The following is a 20,697-nucleotide window of genomic DNA, read 5'->3' as shown; positions in this document are numbered from 1 at the left end:
CATATTTGGCTCAGTCTAACCTGAAGGCCATGACAACAACCAGTGCCAGGATGGCTCCCTGCATGAACCTCTGGCTGATGCAGCCTTGATCCGGAGGCGAGTTCTGAAACAAACAAACAGATGACTACACCCCTGCTCTTCACTTTTTCAACAGTATTTAAATGCATTCTTATCACTACAGACCTTGCTTCCAGGTTTGGCGGTCTTCTTCTTAAGTGGGCCACTCCCAGTTCTGCTGAAATAACTCCCTGATTGACTAACAGGACAAAGCAGAGATTCAGTTTTTCTACACGAGGGTATCATAAACAATGTTTTGTTTCTGTTCCCGTCTCTCACCTGACAGTGCCTCCGCTCACTGTGCTCTTCATACTGTCCAGACGACGCAGCTTGGCCAGTTTGCGGCTCCAGCGCTCCAGCTCATCTATTCGAGTCTCCAGGTTGTCTGTGAGCTTACAAAGCTCCTTCACCGCTCCTACGTTCTCCATGAAGATGCGATCCTTTAAAATTAAAGCCAGGAAGAGCTTTTAGTTTGCTCTGTCACTAAGGAAATGTCTACATTTAGGTGTTTTTTTGTACCTTGTTAACGACTAGGAGATTGGGAATTGTTTCCCCATTAGCACACACCACATCACCCCCCTCCTTCACAGCTTCAGGTAGGATTTGCTGAACTTCCTGAGCAATCACTCCTGCAGGAGAAATAACAAATGCAGAGATGAAAAACAGTGCTGAAAATATGGCAGGAAGAGCTTGCATGTACAGCAGAAAGGTCACTGAGACATTAAGGTGATAAAATGGACAAATGGAAAATGGAGATGTTACTGATGAAGTTACCCGTCTCTGCAGTATTCTCTATCCCCACTGTGGCTGCAAACTCAGGCTTATACTGATAATGGACCAGCCTCATCTGAGAAATCCGTTTCAAATTGTCTGTGGTGTCCACCTACACAGACAGAATGACAACAACATGCATGCAGATGATATGAAAACACATGCTCAAGTTGCAGGGCAAATGCTTTGATCAAGAACAATGAGAAGACAAAACTTAAAGTTAAACTGCACAGTCAACTGTGCTGAGCGTGAACATTTGGATGACGTGATTCACAATGACAGGCACATGAGGCACACAATGACACACACTGACAGCTTGGAAACAGGCAGAATAAGCACACACGCTGGTCGGCATTCTGACCTCCTGGACATTTTCTTTGGCCCTGATGTCTGACGGGTGCACCAGGGAACCCATGACCTTCACGTTTCCATGTACCACCAGAGCCTCGTCCGGCCGGTCTGTGTTGATGCCAACTCTCCCGTGGTGGTAGACCGAGTCTGGCAGTTGTCCACGCTGCCACAGCACCTCGTTGTCACTTTCAAACTGGCCTGGGTTTGATGCCTGTAATAGAAAGGCAGAGCAGAAGGTGCAAACAATAATGGTTCCGATTTTTCTCTTACACCATGCAATCACAATCATTTCAACATGTTTAAGGAAACATTTTTAGAAAAATATGCTAATTGCTTTCTTCTTTTGTTACGATTACAAGGCCAGCAGAAGAGACTGTGAAAGTCACTCTGTTCTGCTTCCAGTTTAAAAGTCTGGTCATAACTACACTAAAAACAGCCATAATCTTTATTCTACAGATTTTAATTCATCTTAAGGAAATCTTAGCTGATTCTGATTTATTGTACAGACAGAGTCTCCCTCTGTTTTCAGGCTTTATGCTAAGCTAAACTGCTATTTCCATTTACAAATGTGCTTGCTAAGACCAGGCATGAAAGCAAATTAACATATTTTCAGAAATGTTGAATAAATCATATCAATCATAAGCGTTCCATGTAAATAATTGACTTAGCATTACACAATCAAGTTTATTAAGAGACTGACTAACCTAATGTGTTTTTAAGTTTAAAGAAAAAGGCACAAATACTGCACGTTTCTTGATTTTCAATCAAAACACAGACTTTAGTTAGTCAGTATCTAAATAATAAATATACATAATTGTGATCTCCTGTTATCGCACAAGCTAAAAACAACATTTCTGAAATTCAGATGGATTATAATGAAACACTTCACAAAACTGGAGTTAATACAGTACAATCAATGACTGTGAAAACCATGAATCTCTCTATATGATCATTTTCTAGTGTTCCAAATTTATAGGCTTACAAAAATCCTCCTTTTTCTTAGGTTAAATTAATCATTAAATGACAACAAGTCATCTACAATGAAAAACATTCTAAAGATGCATGGTTTTCACAAGATGAGACACGCTTTTTTCCCATAGTTTAAACACTTGAACTCTGTGTTTTCAGTGGCGCCGCCAGTCATAACCCTGCACACACTGTACGTATATCGCATTACTGGCATAATTCAGGTCACAAAAAATGTACAGTTACTCTAGTTATAATTTACTTAAGTACAAGTAAAAGTGCAGGTCTATAATTCCACTCAAGTAAAAGTAAAAAGTATTCAATTTTAAGTTTACTTTAGGCACTGAGTTGATATTAAGGCTAGACAATTAATCAAAAATAAGATAAAGTTTCAACATGACCTAATGTAATTTTCCAACCCCAGAGGGTGCAGATTTTCTCCAATCTAAATGAGTGCCAAATACCAGTTTAACACTTTTTGTCCAGCAGAGATGTTATGCTCTACATAACATAAAATCATTCATGTGTCAGTTTTTACTAGAATATTAGGCTAAAAAAAATTTGGATAGGTTGTAGCGATAACCATGAAATTTACACCTGGCGGTGCCACTGTGTGTGTTGGATTGTAGCTGGAGTGTGACAGGGGGCACAGGTATACATGAAAGAAAGAAAGAAAGAAAGAAAGAAAGAAAGAAAGAAAGAAAAAGAAAGAAAGAAAGAGATTTTGAAGTACAGAGAGGTTTGAATGGAAGACTGAGGAATAAGTGTCACATTCACACAGGATATGATTGTTGTAGGAGGCAGACAGACATGGCCAGACGTTACCCTGACGATGATCCTCTCAGACACGTGAGCAGCCACAGTGTAGCTCTGACTGTGGGACTGAGCATGCAGCGCCACCACCAGCATGAAATACCTGGGAGAACAGACACAACAGGAGCCTTTATTACCACTGAAGCTAATAATTGTAAAGTGAATTGTATATTTACATGTGGAGTCATATTGTTTACCTCTGGTCTGGGTTTGGTTTACCCTTCTTCCTCATGTTGTTTGCTGTGGTCTCGCTGAAGTGGAGCCGCCCCACTGTCACCTTTGTGACCTGCTCTGAGGGTAGGGTGACTCTGGAAGAAATATAATCACAAACATATTTGTGTTCACACATTAATACATTTTTGAAAAAAAAACAAAACAAAACAAAACCACTTTACTTAACCAGGAAGTTTCCCACTGAAATCTTAAATCTGAATTTTAAGAGGTAAAGAGTGCTAGTTTTTCTTCTTTTGGGTGTTTTGTTTTCCTCTTTCTTGGTATTAGAGATACTTCTTTGTATCTGGTTTGTTACTACCCTATTACCATTCAGTAGTTACTCAGTAGTCAGTACTTAAAATAAACTTTAAATTAAACTCTTTTGACTGTTACTTGAGTAGATTTATAGCCCAGTGCTTTTTCTTATACGCAAGTAAATTTTAACCAGAGTAACTGTACTGTTACTGAAGTTCAATAGCTGTGTATTTTTTCACATTTGCTAAAAAGTGTGTTTTACTAACTATAGGTCCCTTCAATGACATGATCATAACCGCTAACCCTGGGCTCATATTTATCACGAAAGGTTTTTTTTTTGTTTTATTTGCTGCATTAAACAACACAGGGAACACACTGAGCATTAGATGGATTTTGTAGTCCACCATCAGTAGAATTAAGTTTTTACAAACAGATCTGTATCACATCCGTAACATCAGCCTAGTGTAAGCGCAGTTTGATTCCTTATCACTGTAGTTCTCTCTTCTTCACACTTTTCCTTGATCCTGTTTGTTTTTCAATGAGATCAAGGAAAAGTGGTTAGGAAAGGACTTGGGGGTTATTTTATGGACTTTTCAAACAGACCCTCCTTTGAGAAACTTTTGGTTTGTATCAATTTTGGCGCCCTGCCATGGACAAAGTGGTACATTTCATCTTTTGGCTCACTTTGTGTTTCAAATGTTTAAGTGGTGTTTATTTAATGTAATCCTGCTTTCTTTTAAAAGCCAAATGTTTCAGTCATGAAGAATCTTAGCCAAGGAAAACTATGAGAAAGGCTGTTTCTTTGTCTTCCCAGAGGGAGTTTCAACATCAAAAATAACTTCATAGAATTAATAAATGTTGTCGTTGCTTGAGGCTTTTGTTTTATTTGAGTCTGTTTCATAACCAGCTAAAAACTCCTTTAAAGTTTTCATACTTACAGCACTGGCTTAAAGGGCCTCTTGCTGCGGTCAGACTGTGACTGCTCCACACTGATGGACTGATTCATGGCCTCCACCTAGAAACACAGAAATTACACATTTAACTGTAGCGCTTACAGACTGCCTGTCTGGTTGATGTCATGTTCAGTTTTGTGCCTCTACTCACCTTAACTCCATGGAGTTTGAGATAGAAGCAGTCAATGGTTTGAAGGCCTTCGTTTGTCTTTATGTACTTGGGATCTCCCAGCATGCCTATGTACACTGTGACCTGGAAATGGTTCTTCTTTTGGCAAACGAAGGCATCATCAGCCAAGGAGAAGTTGAAACCCTTATCTGCATCAACACGGTAGGTTGGCATCGGACTACAGACAAGAGGAGAGATTGTGAAATATGAGAAATTAAAAAATTTCATTTGCTTTATTGTGAGAAAACAGAAAGGAGAGAGGCATTTCAATCACTAGGGGGAGACTCTTACTTACACTCACTAATATGGAACTCCCACAGTTTTTAAGGCAAAACCCTCACAGAGATGCATGGAATCATATTTACATTAGCCATTATCTTTTGAATATGTAAACCTTGAAATCTTTCATAAAGAACATAAATAAACAGTTCTTTGTTAACCACTAGAAGTTCAAATTTTGATTTTCCCAGCAGAGAATATTTATGCTTAATTTTTGTTGCTGTCTGCAATATTGTTTCAATATTTATTTGCAATCTATAATTTACCCTAAATAGAATGTTTTAAGCAGATTATTAGTAAAGTGATCCTTTGTTGTGAATATGAATTGTTGCGCTGATTGACTTTCACCAATTCTGAAGTGCTTTCATGATGTGATGATGTGATGTGTCTTTGAAAGTATTTACCTTACTCCTGAATGTTTTTTTCCCTTTAATTGATTTTAGAAATCAATCAAGGCCAATATAATTTGGCATTTTGACCAAAAAAAGCAAAAAAACTCTTTAATGTTAAAGTGAAAAAAGATTTCAACAAAGTAATGTAAATTAAACTAAAATATGCAATATAAAATAAGTGACTGCATAAATATTCATCCCCTTTAAAGTGACTGACTCAATTCAACAGAGATCCAGCCAACTGGTTCTAAATGGGGATCACCTGCATGCAGTGAATGTGTCTCAAATGACTGTAGTATAAAGACATCTGTGTCTGGAGGTCAAGTCACTGGTTAATCTACTAATATTCTTGGCTAACATTTCAACATGAAGACAAAAGAACACTCCAAGCAGCTCAGACAAAAGATAATTGAAAAGTACAAGTCAAGAGATGGATATAAAATATTTCCAAGGCCCTGAACATTCCCCACAGTTCAGCTAAATCCACCATCAAGAAATGGGAGGAATATGGTAAATCAGCCTAGATCAGGCCGTCCTCACAAACTGAGTGACCGTGGCAGGGGACTAGTGAGAGAGGCTACCAGGAGCCTTACTACTACTCTAAAGGAGTTACAAACTTCAGCAGCTGAGATGGGATAGACTCTGCATACAACAACTGTTGCTTGGGTTCTTCACCAGTCAACACTTTATGTAAGAGAAAATCTGTTTTTAACTTCGACATTAAAAAGGGTTTTTTGGGGTTCTTTTTGGTCAAAAAAAGCCAAAATACAGTACCAATGACTGGTTTCTAAGATCAATAAAAGGGTAAAACATACAAGAGGCGAATACTTTTTATAGGCACGCTCTCTGTCCTATGATAATTTGTTTAAATGTATCTAGGTACGTTCATTAGATTGTTTTAGATGAAAAAAGATCACACTGAGTGTGTAGAAGTTTAAAAAATGTATGTATCAAATCTGATTGATCTGGCTTGATAGGGATGTTAATTTATTTTTTTCACAAAGGTTTAAGTATGTTTCATCTGAGTTACGAGAAGCCTGCCTTGGTTTCGTTACTATGACTTTACGACAAAGGATTGAGATCCTCTGAAAGATGTGATAAATCAATTTTAAAACAAATTAAAAAAACATCTCCTGTTCCTAAAAGTTGGATGAGCAACCAGGTGGTTTTGATAACATATCTGAAAAGGTCTTGAAAGTTCATTTGAACGTTCCTCCCTATCTATACTTCTTTCTATTTTGGCACAAGTAGGCGTACACTAATTTTTCCCTTTACCCCCTCCTCAGGTTGTCTTTCTAAGCCGAAACCACGCACTCATTCACTCCCCCGCACAGCTCACCTCTAAAGAATTTGTAGACCTCTGCAGCCCTGCTATTTTTCTGCCACTCCCAGCTGTACACTTTGAAGTATTTATTTAACCAATTACAACTTTCAATTCCATTTAATTTTTGGTTCTCTGCAGAATGCTTTCACCCCCCCAAAAAACATCCTCAAGATGTAGAGATACTCCAAAGTAAGTTCCACCCACAGCTCTTTGCAGTTTGCGTCATAAAGCTGTGTCCACTTGTTCTGCTGGTGAGGTTGCCACTTGATGCACTGATAGTTTGGGTCCAGGTAGGCGTTGTCTGCATCCTGCATCAAACCTGACACAAACACAATATCAGCACTAAAAGCCAAACAGAGGAATGTTGAGAATGTCTGCATCTTTTCTGTTATAGTCTTCATCTGTGTGAGAGTTAAAGGGGAGGTAAGAGCAGGTGAGCGTGAGGTAGAGGAGGCGAGGAAGAGAAGAAAGATGCCTGCCTACCTGGTTCTTGTTTGATGATACCTGTGAGGATTTGGGAATTGAGGGTGCTGTTGGGAGAGTCGGAGTGCTTCCTCTTCTTGGCCTGGTGGACAGGGATGCCACTGAGGGAAGAAATGGAAACACAGTCACAAGATGAACACACTATTTCCCGTTGTTTCTTTGTTAGAAACACTTCTTTGATGGTGGTAATAAGTTACAAGTCCATTGGATTACTCACATTACTTTCAGTAACAACAAGTAATATGGATAAGTTCTGTAATGCAAGTCATCCATTCATGAGATACTTCTTAAGAAGATTATCTGTTACTGGTCAGAAATTGCTGTATTTACCCTTCCCTTTGATTGCCACAAAAATATCCTACCAGCTGTACCGGTGTTCATGCCTACCAAACTAATCCAACAAGCAAGATGTAAGAAAGGACAATTTTTAATTTGTGGAAATATCCCCATTACGTTGAATTTTTGGACAAAAGGCATGAGAATTCATCATGGTGAGATCTGAGCTATAGAGTCTGTGTTGTACTGATTTCAAGGAAACATCTGTGCTGCATAACTCTGCCTAGTTTGCTGTCAGACTGTTTGCACAGTAAAGTAAATGTAATTGCATCTGGTATTCCTTTTATTAAGCTTTAGAGTCATTAACTGGCTGTTAACTAGGCTGTACAATGACAGCAGAGTTAGTATATTCAAAGATTTAAACAGTATTTGAGTCACAACTGGCTTTTCATTTTTGTAATGTGTAAGTACTCAGCTGGTGGGTCAGGACCCAAAAATGGGTTGAAGAGCCCTTTTCAGTGTGTTGGGAATGTGTTTCAGGAAATAAAGGCCAGAAAGTCCATGAAACCCTCTTAAAACATGCATGCTTTGTCCATTCTGTTACATGTTGTGTAATGGCTTGGGTCCAAACAGTACAATTTCTCTTTAAAGAAATCTGATTGGTTGAAAAATATCTGAAATACGGGTCACAGTTTGTCACTGAGCAGTTGATGGTAGGTCCTGAACAGAGGTGGGTAGTAATGCGTTACATTTACTCCGTTACATGTATTTGAGCAATTTTGTTGAAAAATCCTATTTCTGTGAGTAGTTTTTGAGCAGAGTACTTTTTACTCCTACTCCATTACATTTGTGATGAAAAAACTATACTTCTACCCTGTTACATTGGGCAATGCACTGGTCGCTATATTTACTTGTCTATAATTTATTTTCATTAATCATTTTTTTACACTCAGCTGAGCTCTCACAGCAGCGTGAGGTAAAAACCTCAGCACCACAGAGTACATGGAGGAGAGACTCCGCCCCCTTAACTATCAACAGTTGGAGATAATGGCTGAAGCTGTAATACCTGCGTCTACTTCAGAGGAGCATGTTTATCCCTAGCCCGACATCAACACTCTTTGCCTTTTAAACGTTGAGGAACAACAGCCACATAATGTGCTGCCTACTGTGTCTTCCTAAAACGGTGGAAATCTCAAGCTTCAAAAATAGCATGTCAAATCTAAGAAAGCAAGTTATGGTAAGTTAGTTAAACAAGACTGCACTGCTGGTTAGCTAAACGTATAAGTTCATATCTCTGTTTTAACTTGCAGACTGCAAAAATGCAGTTATGTCAGTGATAAATGATGCCATGTGTCCAATCACCTATGCAACTCTGCCACACATGGGATTTTACACGGCATTATTCAACGTTACACTGTAGGTGATACTATTATCATGTGCGTGTGGCATATCTCTTATATCAGTGATGGTACCTAACATGGTTATAACATGGGGCTAGTGGGCCAAAGTTGTTGAGTGATAATCAGGATAAAAATTCATAAATTGGAGCTAAAAATTAAATTTAAAAAGGGTCAAAAGTCAGAAATGAGGACAGTTAATAAGATTAATTTCATAAGTATGAGCCAAAAATCATTAACACATGATAAAATGACTATAAAGAGATTAAAAAGTAAGAACTGCAAGGTACAAATTCATGTATGTGAGATTAAAATCATCATGTAGGAGTAAGATAACTATAATGAGAAAGAGAGTCTGTTTTTTCTTATCATAATGAACTTTTCATCCCATAATTGTGATTAACAAACATAACTTGACTGCTGCTTCATGTATTAAGTTACGTTTTTTATTTGTTTTACTTTTAACAACTTATGCTACTTTATTTATGACGATGTGCAGTTTATATTACTACCCCTGAATAATATGTTATAATGCAATATGTTTTAATAAACTGCACAAAATGAAGTTACTTACTACTTGAGTAGCCTTTTAATAATAATTGTCAGTATCTCTCAGCAGACAAAGTGATGTAAAGTAAGTCCACCACTGCTCCTTACTATCTCATTTCACTTTAAAAACTCAGTGGACAAGTTAAAAGTCATCTGAATCAAACTTTTACCCTTTTACCTTCCCTTTAATTACTTTTTAATCCATACCAAGCTCATGTTCAAGTTCATGATAAAATCTTCAAATCATCTTTAAAAGCAGGTCTGTGTCCAAACAGGAAGTCGATTACCCAAAGTTTAAGGCAGTAGAAAAATCCAAAGAGACACACAACAGCTCTGAATACAAAATAGTGGAATTTTTCCAACAAGTTACTGTTTTAACAAGGTGATTTATTAGTTTTGTAAAACTTTTTCTATTAGAGATGTAACAATATCAAAATGTCATATTACCAGTAATTGTGATTATGTTGTGATTTGCTGAATCCCTAAAAAGGTACCAATTCATTGTTTAAAATCAGTTGATCAGTTTTGACTTTAAAACACTGCAAATCAAATTATTAGCACAGGGACTATTCTATTCACTTTTAGTTTGAATGAACATTAAAGTAAACATGAAAACCATATTAAATTTGTATTTACAAAAGTACTTTGTTGATAAGATGGTCAAAATTAGATATTTTTGGAAACTTTTTTGATACCACATAATCTTAACAACACATTATTCATTATTTCTATGTTTGATAGGACAGAAAAGCACCAAAGTTACCAAAAATAAACTGATATAATTCATATTTTCAATCCAAATATCTAATTTGAGTCTTTATCAATTTGAGTCTTTATCAATATCACTATAGTATTGATACTCAGTTGTCTGGTAGTAAGACAACTGGAGTTGTATAAGATGAGTAGATTTATATTGCAGACAAGGCCAACACATATCTTGCCCTCACAACTGAATGTATTCTTTTTTCTTGTTAAAAAACAGAAAGTTGACCTTTTCTTGATGTTATATATGAAACATCATGACATTTTATACACATTCTGCCTCAAACATATATTCCCACTGCCGGTGAATGCATCATTTTTGTCCGCTCTTTAAGTGAGCTAATCAAAATCTATTTGGTTGATTTCAATGAGGATTTTAACATTGGAAAAATATTTCTAATGGAAGTTTGGGAATGCTTTTCATTGACTTTTTGAGCAGAGAAGAAGCAGTTACAGCCAGTGAGTGTATGCTACTCCCACAGTCTGAGTTTGAGTTGTTTCCGTCAATCCATCAGTTGAAGGTAGGCAACAACTGTATTTTGGTTTAATGTGATTCAAAATGCGTTACGAGCTTATGGATTGATTAGCTTATGGCTAATGTGCTCTTTAGGCTGATTTGTCTGTCTGTGTCTCTGCTCTGAGACAGTCACAGTGAGGTGTACAGGTGAGAGAAAGAAAGGATGCCTCCTCCCCTCTATGGTCGACCCATGGCTGGTTTAATTCCCATTCACCTCAGTTAATGAACCTACGTAGCATGCAAGTGGGCAGTATTTAAAGCACAGTTATCACTCACAGTTATCATGATAATTAAAATTGAACAGTAGGATAACCATGGGGGAATTTTAATCACAGTTATCATTAATGCTGGTAACCATTTAATCTCTAGTGATTTTAATTTTTTATCCTATTTTCTGTCTTTTTGTCCCTGTGTGATGTACTATGAGCTGTATGTTTTTAATGAAAGTGCTTTACAAATAAAGTTCAGTTGAGTTACAAAAGTGAATAATATTTACTCACTCCTGCCCCTGGGGATGCTGCAGGAGCTGATGGAGCATCTGCGTCTGCTGCATGTCTCCACTTCCACTCGTGGCCGGACCGATGGGATACTGGGATATCATGGGCTCAGGCTTAAGGTACATGTCCCGATGCATGCTGGGATAGTGCCCATGTGGTGGGAGGGGTGGCGTTGGAGTCATGTGACACATGTTCTCTGGTGTCATGGTCCTGATCATGTGAGGATCTTTAAGACAGAATGACAATTGAGTATAATAATGATCCCAAATGTGTTTTCAGTAGAGAATAGAACAAGTTGTTCTTCTCAAGTCCCTCTGACATTGTTTGACACAGGAAAACTGGAGGAATTCCTGCAAGATTATGCTCGCTTACATTTTTTTACTGATAGCAACACAAATGCAGGGAAGTGAGTAGCAGGAAGTTCAACTTTTATTTTGAATTATCCAAATTATGCTCATTCTTTGTGTATATTATAGAAAAGGCTTATGAACCTCAAACATTTACATTTACCATTCACCCTTTACTTCATATATTTTCTTTTTGCATGCTATCTTTCACATTATTTCAATCACACTTCTGAAAGAAAAAGATTTTTAACTCACCATTCACCTGCTGAGGAGAGTACGGCTCTGAACTGGAGTCTGGTGGGGACTCAGGTAGTGTCCTAAAAAACAAATGGTCATAGAGGCTGCATTCACAAAACCACAAGACAGTCTGGTTGCAGGCAGTTCATCTGAGACGCTGTATATCTCAGAACAGAAATACAGGCAAATCTTTTTTTAAAAATTGGATTAATCTTCTGTTTAAGGTTAAGGTAAGGGTTAGACACCAAAAATTTAAAGTTGAAAACCTGACTGGCAAAACCCGATGACAAAATGTTTAATAAAGCTGAGTAAACAACCAGCTTACAGGAAAACGCTCTTCCTCCATGAAAAAATTCTAACGCAGTCAGTGCTGCTTATGTAGCTCCATTAGCTGCATAGGCTACATAGCTAATGTAGCTACATAGCTAATGTAATTAAAGCTTAGCTTACAAAGAAGCTACATACGATACATATCTATTTTTCTGCATAGCCAAGTTAGCTTTAGCTATGTTTGCCAAAGCTCATGTTGATCAAGTTTATGTTGCTAAAGCTAATTTAGCTACATTGGTTTACGAAGTAACATTAAATACGTAACTAGCGTAGGCATGTTAGCTTTAGTTAAAGCTAGCAAAGTTAAAGCAAGCCACCATTTATGTAACTGTAATTATGGCACTTCTTTTCTGAGATATGTTGTGTCTCAGATCAACAGTCTGTGAGAGTGGCTGTCAGAGATACACAGTGTGTAGTCAGATGCCTCTTACAAAAACAGACCTACTTTACCTTCAGATTATCCATCCATTCATCCATTACCTATGCTGCTTATCCCATTCAGGGTTGTAAGCACCTTCAAATTACAGAAATCCTACATGAAGTACTATGCTAGACACTGATGTCCCTTGTCCAAAACAAGATATTTTAAAGGGTTCCAATAATCAAATAAATTACTTCGTAAACATATTATTTTCTTTGGCTATGCATCAGCTTTATTTGCTCAGCATTTAGCACCAGTGTCAAGTCATTAAAGATATTTTGCAGGTTATGGACCTGCAAGATGTACACTGTCAGCTAATCAAAACAGCAGTATCATCAGCATATAATTAAGCATGACAGTTTGATGAGAGGAGATAATATTGCTTATCCAAGTAGTAAATTAAAGGAGACCTAAAATTCAACCTTGTGGAACCCCTTTTGTTCCTGATATATGCTAATTCTCTGTTGGGAGATTTAAAAATTTAGAAATGGACTATCCAAGTTAAAGTGATTGTTTTCTCAACAATAGGTGGCTCTGTAAACAATAAAAATGCCCTATAATCACAGCCAATGTTGTGAAGCATCAACAGACGTGGGCACTAATCAATAGTATCAAAAACTTTTGATAAAAAGTATAAGGCAGTGCTGTTTGTAGATTATGTAATGTCATCAATAATTTTGGTAACACAAGTAACATTGCTGGGACAAATTCTGTACAGCAAAATCTCAAATCCAAGCGAGTGTTTTCATTGAATTTGTCCAAAAATAACTTATTACAAGTATTAAGTCACATTCATCAAACAAGTCCAGATAGGCAGAAAATTTAAGATATAAAAAAGTAAAAAGTCAGACCTGCATTGCTAATAGGATGGGCAATATTTACCTGCTAACTTAGGCCTCGGTTTATAAGGTGAATGTGGCTTATATTAAGTGTAGTGCTTTATTTTCATAAATGAAGCTCAATCAGTTTTAAAACTGAGTAACACATCTGAAGCTGGATGCGTGTCTATTTTTTTCTCCTAAACACTTTCTTTTTTTGCCCGAGTACATGTTTTAAATGTCACTGTTGGATGTATCTTTAAAATGTTTAACATTCCCAAGCATTAACTCATGCACTAGCTCTCTTTCTTACACCTTCTCCATCAGCCTCTGAGGCTTAGTGCTCACCCTGGAGCGTAATGGCCCCTGTGCTCAGGCTTGACGTGAACCTGCTGTTGTTGCTGCTGCTGCTGCTGTTGTCCAAGGCAGGAGTAGCTGTGTCTGAGGCCCAGGGATGGACCTGGTTGGTAGGCGTTCTGACAGTTCGGGGGCCCGGGCAGAGGAGCTCCTTGGCGCAGTGGAATAGGGGGGCTCACACCACACGCCAACCCCCCAGCTGAGGACACTCCTGCCTGGGGAGATGAGTAATTTGGTCCTGGAGTGCTATGGACCTCTGAGAAACAGCTGGTAGAGAGAAGAAGAAGAAAAAAAGGGGGATTAGCCTTATCAGGAAAAACAAATTCCTTTGTAACGACATGATCTGATTGGCTTGGCTCATGTTGTTTTGACGTTGCTGGGTCGGTTCAGAGTCCCTACTGACATGTCAGTGCTATCGTCCTCCTTGCTGATGTACTCTTCCAGGATACTGGTGTCGATGTTGGCTGGCTCCAGAGAGCTGGTAATATCATGACCTGTGGAGAAGGGAGGGTTGGGAACACAGAGAGGAGATGGAGAGCATCTGGGGATTAGCAAGAGGAATCTTTCAACAACTCCACATGCTGCCACAACGGCTCCGGCTCCAACCAAAGCTTATGTTGTAACATTTCACTGGGAGACTTATCCATGACATATTATCAACTCAGTTTACTATCTATAGATTTATCATCAAACTCCAAAGAACTTGGTATCATTGCAACACAGAATCAAGATTATTTGGAGAAGAGCTAGGATTTGCTTTCTGAGAATTTAAAGATTCATAAGTGACTAACAGTCTTAATATGTGTTAGTAGTCAACATTGGAAACTGAAATTTGGAAGTCCTTAGCAGACATGTACACATTTTGTTGAGAACCAGCCATGTGGACAACAAAGACTTAGCCTACAAACATAGCAGAGGCATGTTTTTGTAGTTTAAATGGAAGCAATCTTGTACAAAGGGCCATAAAAACAAAGGGACTTCTCATCCCAGGATCCCTTGCAGTAGGACACACTCTTGCTCTGATAGTAGGAGACCTGAGGAGACTCTGCAGGGGTCCACAGTTAATAAAAGCCACTGTGCCCCCCTCTTAGGGTTCATTCTACAGCCAAGCAGCTGTTTTCTCAGCTTTAGCTTAAGTTTTGGTACAGTCAGCCAATGGTCAGTCGAGGACAAAATTTCTTTCCTTCCTTTGACGCCATCAGCACAGGAGTGCTGCAGAAAGCCCACCAGTATCCAAAGAAGGACACCCATCTCTTCTCACGCTGCTAGAAAGACAATACAAGACCTGCTCTCATTCTAAAGCTGGATCTTGATGCCATATGACTTTTAACTTGCTGGAACCATGGAAGGAACATCAATGGAGTGACCTCTGCTCACTACTTTGCTTCATAAATCCTGTTACAGAAAGAGAAGTTGTCTGTGATTATTGTGCATATGCCCTGCAATAATTTGCTAGTTCAGAAGGTCAGTGCCTATCATCACACATTAAATTTATCTAAATCCCAATATTTATTAAATGATAATATTAGAGAGGGATTTTTGCTTCTTTTTGGTTGTTGCTCCCTGTCTTCTGGGTGGTGCCCTGTTAATTATGAATCTTAATTAATCATTCTATTTGTTTATATAAATAATTGTAATAATGATCATTAATATATTAAGATATATTAAGGTATTTATGTATATTTATTTATAGTTCATTTCGTATTTATATATTTCATATTTTGGTTATTTTTAACCAAAATCTAGCTATAAAACCCCACCAATTTCATTTTACTCTGTTTACCTGTGATAAGAAGCAATTTCATGTTTTCTTGAGATTTTGGCTTATTTATGTTGCTCTCTCAGCATAACTCTGGTTTTGCTTTAATAACAATAATTTTAAACGATGTTAAGAAAACAAATAAAATCAAATAATTATCAAAGGAAAACCTGTGATTATTACATAAATATGTTTGTGTTGATTTTGAGAAAACAACAAGAAATCAACATTTATGACAGGATCAGAGATTAAAATAAAATGTGGATGCATGTCCTCTTCGGGCTTCCATAGAATTCACTCTACTAGATGGTTTGTTTTTTGTAACCAAGATTTTGTCATCAAGATTACCAAATTGATGCTTCTTTTCACTAATATTTGTTTATAAAGATACAACATGTATTATGAATAAGTAATACAAATTCCTTAATGATCCCCTTTCTTCACCCCTGGGTCATTTTCACCCTTTGATAGCCAAAGCCTCACAAATCCCAAACACATGACCTCTCTTAATCTCTAAAACACCAACAAGTATGCATATATTTAGAAAAAGCAAATCACTTTATATAAACCAGCTTGTGCTGTTGCACAAATATTACTCAATGCAACTGTTACATGAGAGAAAGTGATTGATTTTTTTTTAAAGTTATCACTTGTAATCCCAAATTGCAGATGCTGAAAACAGCCAGAGGGGGAGAATAGAGGGTGAGCAGGACTGAAGGGCTGAAGCAAGGGGTAAAGATGTGGTATAAAGTGGGTGGGCAGGCAACCCCACTCTCTCCTTTTCTTTTCCCCCTCACTCGCTCACACATACACACACACACACACACCCACCCACACACACACACACACACACACACACCTTCTCTGATAGATTAAGCAGCTACTCAGTTGGGAATGTGAGGAATTTTTGTGTTAGCATTTGAAAAAAAATCTTCTTTTCCCTCATTTTTGGTCTTCAACTTGCATTTCACTCTTTATCAGAAACCAAACAAAAATGTCAATCATAATTTAAATACTCACAGAGTCGCTCTCAGTTCAACACAAATAATACCAAAGATCACATGATCTTGTAAATAGCTTTGTTTTGTGTCACCAATGGTAAAGTTGACAATAGTAATTCACTTCTTATAACCTTTAATCAATACATCCCAAAAAACAAATTATTATCAAAAATAAGACAACATAGATCCCTATGTTTATAGCTATAAATTCTCATTTTACTGTGTTATTTTTGGGAAAAGTAACATGTTTACAAAGATTGGCTCTCCTGGCTGGATAGGAACAGATGGTTAATGTCTCCTGATACATGCCAGTGTGAGGGGAGACAAGCAGGATGGTTCCCCTGAAATAAGTTCCAGATGTGAACCCCACCCAAAGAGGCAGTAAATTTAAGCTGGCAGGCCTGATAACGAAAAATAAAGAGGGGAGGGTAGATAGATAGAAGCTGAGGAGGGTGGAGGGGCAAGAAAGACAGAATTCAAGTATGATGTCCAAGGATGGAAATGGGAAAGCCCACAGAGTGAACAACTGATGGGAGAAAAAGAATCCAGACATCTTTGTGACGAAGAGAATGAGCACAGTTAAGTCCAAGTCAAAAAGGGAAGGAGTTCAAGACCTTCAATAAAACAGAGTCGTAACTATTCAATTTTTGTATACCATTAACTCTAGCATCATTTTTATGGTTTCACAAAGGGCTTATTATTGGGTTAAAATACAAAAACTTTAGGTAAAGTTAAAAACTAAAATCTAAGTATTAATATAATATACAAACCTTGATTCCAAAAACATTGGGTGTGGAGTAAAATGTAAATAAACAACAGATTATAGTGGTTTTCAAATTCTGTTCAACCTACTGTATATTCAATTAAATGCAGCACAAAGATGAGATGTTAAATGTTCAAACTAATAAATTTGTTTTTTCTTTTTTCAAAATGCTCACACATTCTGACTCTGATGCCAGCAACATGTTCCAAAAAAGCTGGGGCACGACTCGGCCTATATTTACTAATGTGTTACTCCACCTTTTCTTCCAACAACACTCCCTAATAGGAGTAAACCGATTAACAACCAGGCCAATTATTGAGACCAATATTTGGCATTTGGCAGATTATCAGTATCGGTACTTACTGATGATAGGCCTCTCTGGTTTTGTTTTCACTATCCACAATCTCATCAAATGTCCTGTATACAACACAATCTCATTGGCTACATGTCACATGATCACTAGCCAATCAACACTTAAGCCTGGGTGCTGCTGACACAGTAAGCTTATGGCAACACTTCCTGTTTTCCTGCTGCTACTGTGCTGCTTTGTGCCATTTCTCATGCAGATAGACCTGAAGTTAAATTATTTATTCTTCTTAAATTTTTTGATCATCAGTTTTCCTTTTGCAACATTAAGTAAATTTTGTTCATCATAATAAATGCATTTCAGTTTCAAGTATGTGCCTCATGGACTGTTACTAATCAGTACCAGTATTAGCCCTGAAAAACCAATATTGGTTGACCCTTAGTCTGTAAGAATCTGGGGACTGAAGACACCAATTGTTTAAGTATTGAAATTGGAATTGTTCTGTTTTCTTGCTTTTATTTTTACATCTGATGTTGGTTTTTAACAGTATTAGAACATCATGGACCCCATGTTGTGATCTTTGTTTTAATCTTCTGTGGGTTTTATTAACTGTTTAATCACTTTTTAATGTTACTGGTGTGTTTCCTTTTTCCCTTGTCATTGTGTTTTTGATGTCTTTTGTGAAGCACTTTGAATTGCATTGTAGCTGAAAAGTGCGACACAAATAAACTTGCCTTGCCTTGTCTATTCCCAAGTCCATCACAGAACTACAAAAGCACTCAGAGAGCACAGAGCTCTGCCATTAGCCATATCTCCCAATAGTGAAAAATCCTTTAAAAAATAATTTGCAAATCAGTTTCTCTTTGGATTTACTTTCTACACAACATCCCAACTTTTTTGGAAATGGGTTTGTACTTGGAAAACGCTAAAAAATCTCTAAACAGCAGACTAACAACTATCAGGTTAAGGCTTGTGTTGAATCCAGTGATTAGTGATGTTTGCAAGTTTAGAAACATTGACCTACCTCATTAAGTTAAAGCTCCGGTGAGGAACTTTTGGCTTGCACTGATTTCTATGACTCATGTTTAAGAAGTGATACCTCTGAAATCTTAGCTCTTCTTATCGTGCACGTCTTAAAAATGTTTTCTAATTAAAAATAAAAATCGTGTTGTTTCAGCAACATCAACTTGTACGACTCAATGGCAACTTTTGAGGAAACTGTCAACAAAGGCTGATGCACCAACATGCTCAAACATATGACACCTACCCTGTAGCAGTGTTTACAAGCACTGAATATAACTATATAGAAATAATCAACCTTGCTGTTGATGGTCTTATTTTAGTTGATGATGCAGAAGCACCATAATCAATTTCAGTCTGTTTTAAGACTAAAAATTCTCCACAGGAGCTTTAAACAGTTTTCTTTGCCACTTGTGCTAGCAGCAAAAAATAAGACTTTAATATACATCATCTTTAAAAGTGAGGTACAGAGAGAGAGACAGTTTGGATTTACTAAGCTCACATTAGCTAGTAACTGTGTTAGTCATGTGTGTCGTTGCCTGATGGAACAAAGTCCAATATTCAGCCTTTTAAACCCCTTTTTGGTCTTTTCTTACAGTCTTAAAATGTTTTTTTTTTTTTAACAACTTCACAACAAATTATTTGACTCTGAAGTTGCTACATGCCCTATTCATCTTACTGAAAACCGCACAAAACAAAATGATAGCAGAACACTATGGTCTTGGTTAGCACCTGAGATCCAGGACACCCTTAGGGGCCGGCAGAGATTTCGTGGCTCTGTCTGCTCTGAGACTGTTAAAATAGTATTCGCACATATTAACAAAAAATTATGATAACACTTAGGAATCATTTATGCAAACTTTTTTTGCTTATATAATTTGTGTTTAGAGCTTTTTTGATGGATTTAAATGATCAACAGAATAAAAATTGATGCCAATTTTGACAAAAGTATCACTTTTTATGGGTTTGTCCTGGGGGAGCTTGATTTTTCTTAGATAAAGATAGGGGGGCTCATAGGAAAAAAGGTTGGCAACCACTGCACAATGGCATACTCATTTATCAAAATCAAACCTAATCTGATGGAAAACTAAAACAAAAGTAAAAGTCAAATATGCCTAAGACGCCAAAGCTTCACAGCGATCAAAGAAAGTTGTAGGTAACGTCGTCATTTACCATTCTTGAATAAGCCATACATTGACTAACTGTAGCCTCCATATCACTGAATCCATTTAAACCAGTGAATCGCTGAGAACTGGATGTGTACATTTCTCTTCTTCAATGTTTGCCTCTGTCCAGCTGTGTTCAACAAGGAACAGTGAAATGATTGTCAGTCCAACTTCGATACAGACTGGCCTTTTCACAGATTAGGGGCTGAGAGGCGAGTGTGTGTGTGTTAAAGTATACGCGCGTGTATGTGTTTGTTTGCATGAGTCTGTGTGTGTTAAAGTGTGTGTTATGCCACCATTTCAATGCCTAGTTTGTCAGCAGACTAATAATCTAAAATGAACACAAACAGAGGAGCTAGTGTCTGAGTGGCCATTTAACATGGTTTGATTTATATCAGTCAATCCAATAGACAGCTTTTCCTTTTCTTTGGGCTTTTTTTTAAACCACACAATAGTGTTTAATGTGATTTTCTTTTTTAGCATTTGCAAAAACTTAGATGTAGCCTTTATTCTGACAATAAAACGACTCAAGGTAGCATAAATGTTGAAAGAATTAAACTTTTACCTATATTCCATTGAACTTTGTTTTCTGTAACCTGTGATAGACACTAATTTTAAACAAGTTACTTGTACTCCTTTGCCATAAAAACAAGACTCGATATACTTCAGTTCACTTGTTTTTAACAAATTAAGTATTTAAAACTGGTAACCTTTTCACTGTACTGCAAGACTGAACAGTATAAGATGATTTTTAAAAATGAGTTGTTTATTTAAAAATTCAAAACAGCTTTTTCAACTCTTTTTTTCTGAGCTGATAGAACAGGTCTTCAGTTTTAAGGTAACAGTACTCAAACTATTGTTTTTTTTTTTTTTGTCATTGTACACAAATTATTTGATTATCATCCCCTAATCTGCATAATTTTCCCAGAACACCTTTGAGCATTAAACCCTTTTGCACCATGAGTGAAGTTACTGACTGAGTTGAAGAAGTCCCGCCCATGGGGGGATAATGTAGCTGTGAATGTTAGTGAGTGTTGGACTGCACACCAAAAATAAGTCACTAACAGCCATTGTTGCATATGGTTGCTTAAGTTAGCCCACTAACTAAAGACATAACTTAAGACTTCTTTAAAAAAAATACTGTTTT

At 37.3% G+C, this 20,697-nt stretch overlaps 1 protein-coding gene across 4 annotated transcripts in view; it reads right to left on the bottom strand.

The window, feature by feature from the left end:
* The window catches only part of myrf (myelin regulatory factor), a 33,418-nt gene that overhangs the window by 4,757 nt on the left and 7,964 nt on the right, over nt 1-20,697 (bottom strand). For 2 of the 4 annotated variants that reach the window (XM_041796514.1, XM_041796517.1), the window contains exons 2-17: nt 13,938-14,028; nt 13,526-13,801; nt 11,627-11,688; nt 11,028-11,250; nt 7,027-7,127; nt 6,748-6,862; nt 4,531-4,726; nt 4,365-4,441; nt 3,156-3,266; nt 2,956-3,061; nt 1,190-1,390; nt 832-940; nt 577-686; nt 337-497; nt 184-256; nt 21-103 (exon numbers count right to left, since the gene is read on the bottom strand). In XM_041796514.1, the coding sequence (XP_041652448.1) occupies nt 21-103; nt 184-256; nt 337-497; nt 577-686; nt 832-940; nt 1,190-1,390; nt 2,956-3,061; nt 3,156-3,266; nt 4,365-4,441; nt 4,531-4,726; nt 6,748-6,862; nt 7,027-7,127; nt 11,028-11,250; nt 11,627-11,688; nt 13,526-13,801; nt 13,938-14,028 (2,095 nt within the window). The remainder of the gene's footprint in view (nt 1-20; nt 104-183; nt 257-336; nt 498-576; nt 687-831; nt 941-1,189; nt 1,391-2,955; nt 3,062-3,155; nt 3,267-4,364; nt 4,442-4,530; nt 4,727-6,747; nt 6,863-7,026; nt 7,128-11,027; nt 11,251-11,626; nt 11,689-13,525; nt 13,802-13,937; nt 14,029-20,697) is intronic. The other 2 variants (XM_041796515.1, XM_041796518.1) reach the window with 2 other exon arrangements.

Source organism: Cheilinus undulatus, linkage group 9 (assembly GCF_018320785.1).
Source record: "Cheilinus undulatus linkage group 9, ASM1832078v1, whole genome shotgun sequence".
Taxonomy (NCBI): Eukaryota; Metazoa; Chordata; class Actinopteri; order Labriformes; family Labridae; genus Cheilinus; species Cheilinus undulatus.
This window is presented reverse-complemented; position numbering and strand designations above follow the sequence as displayed.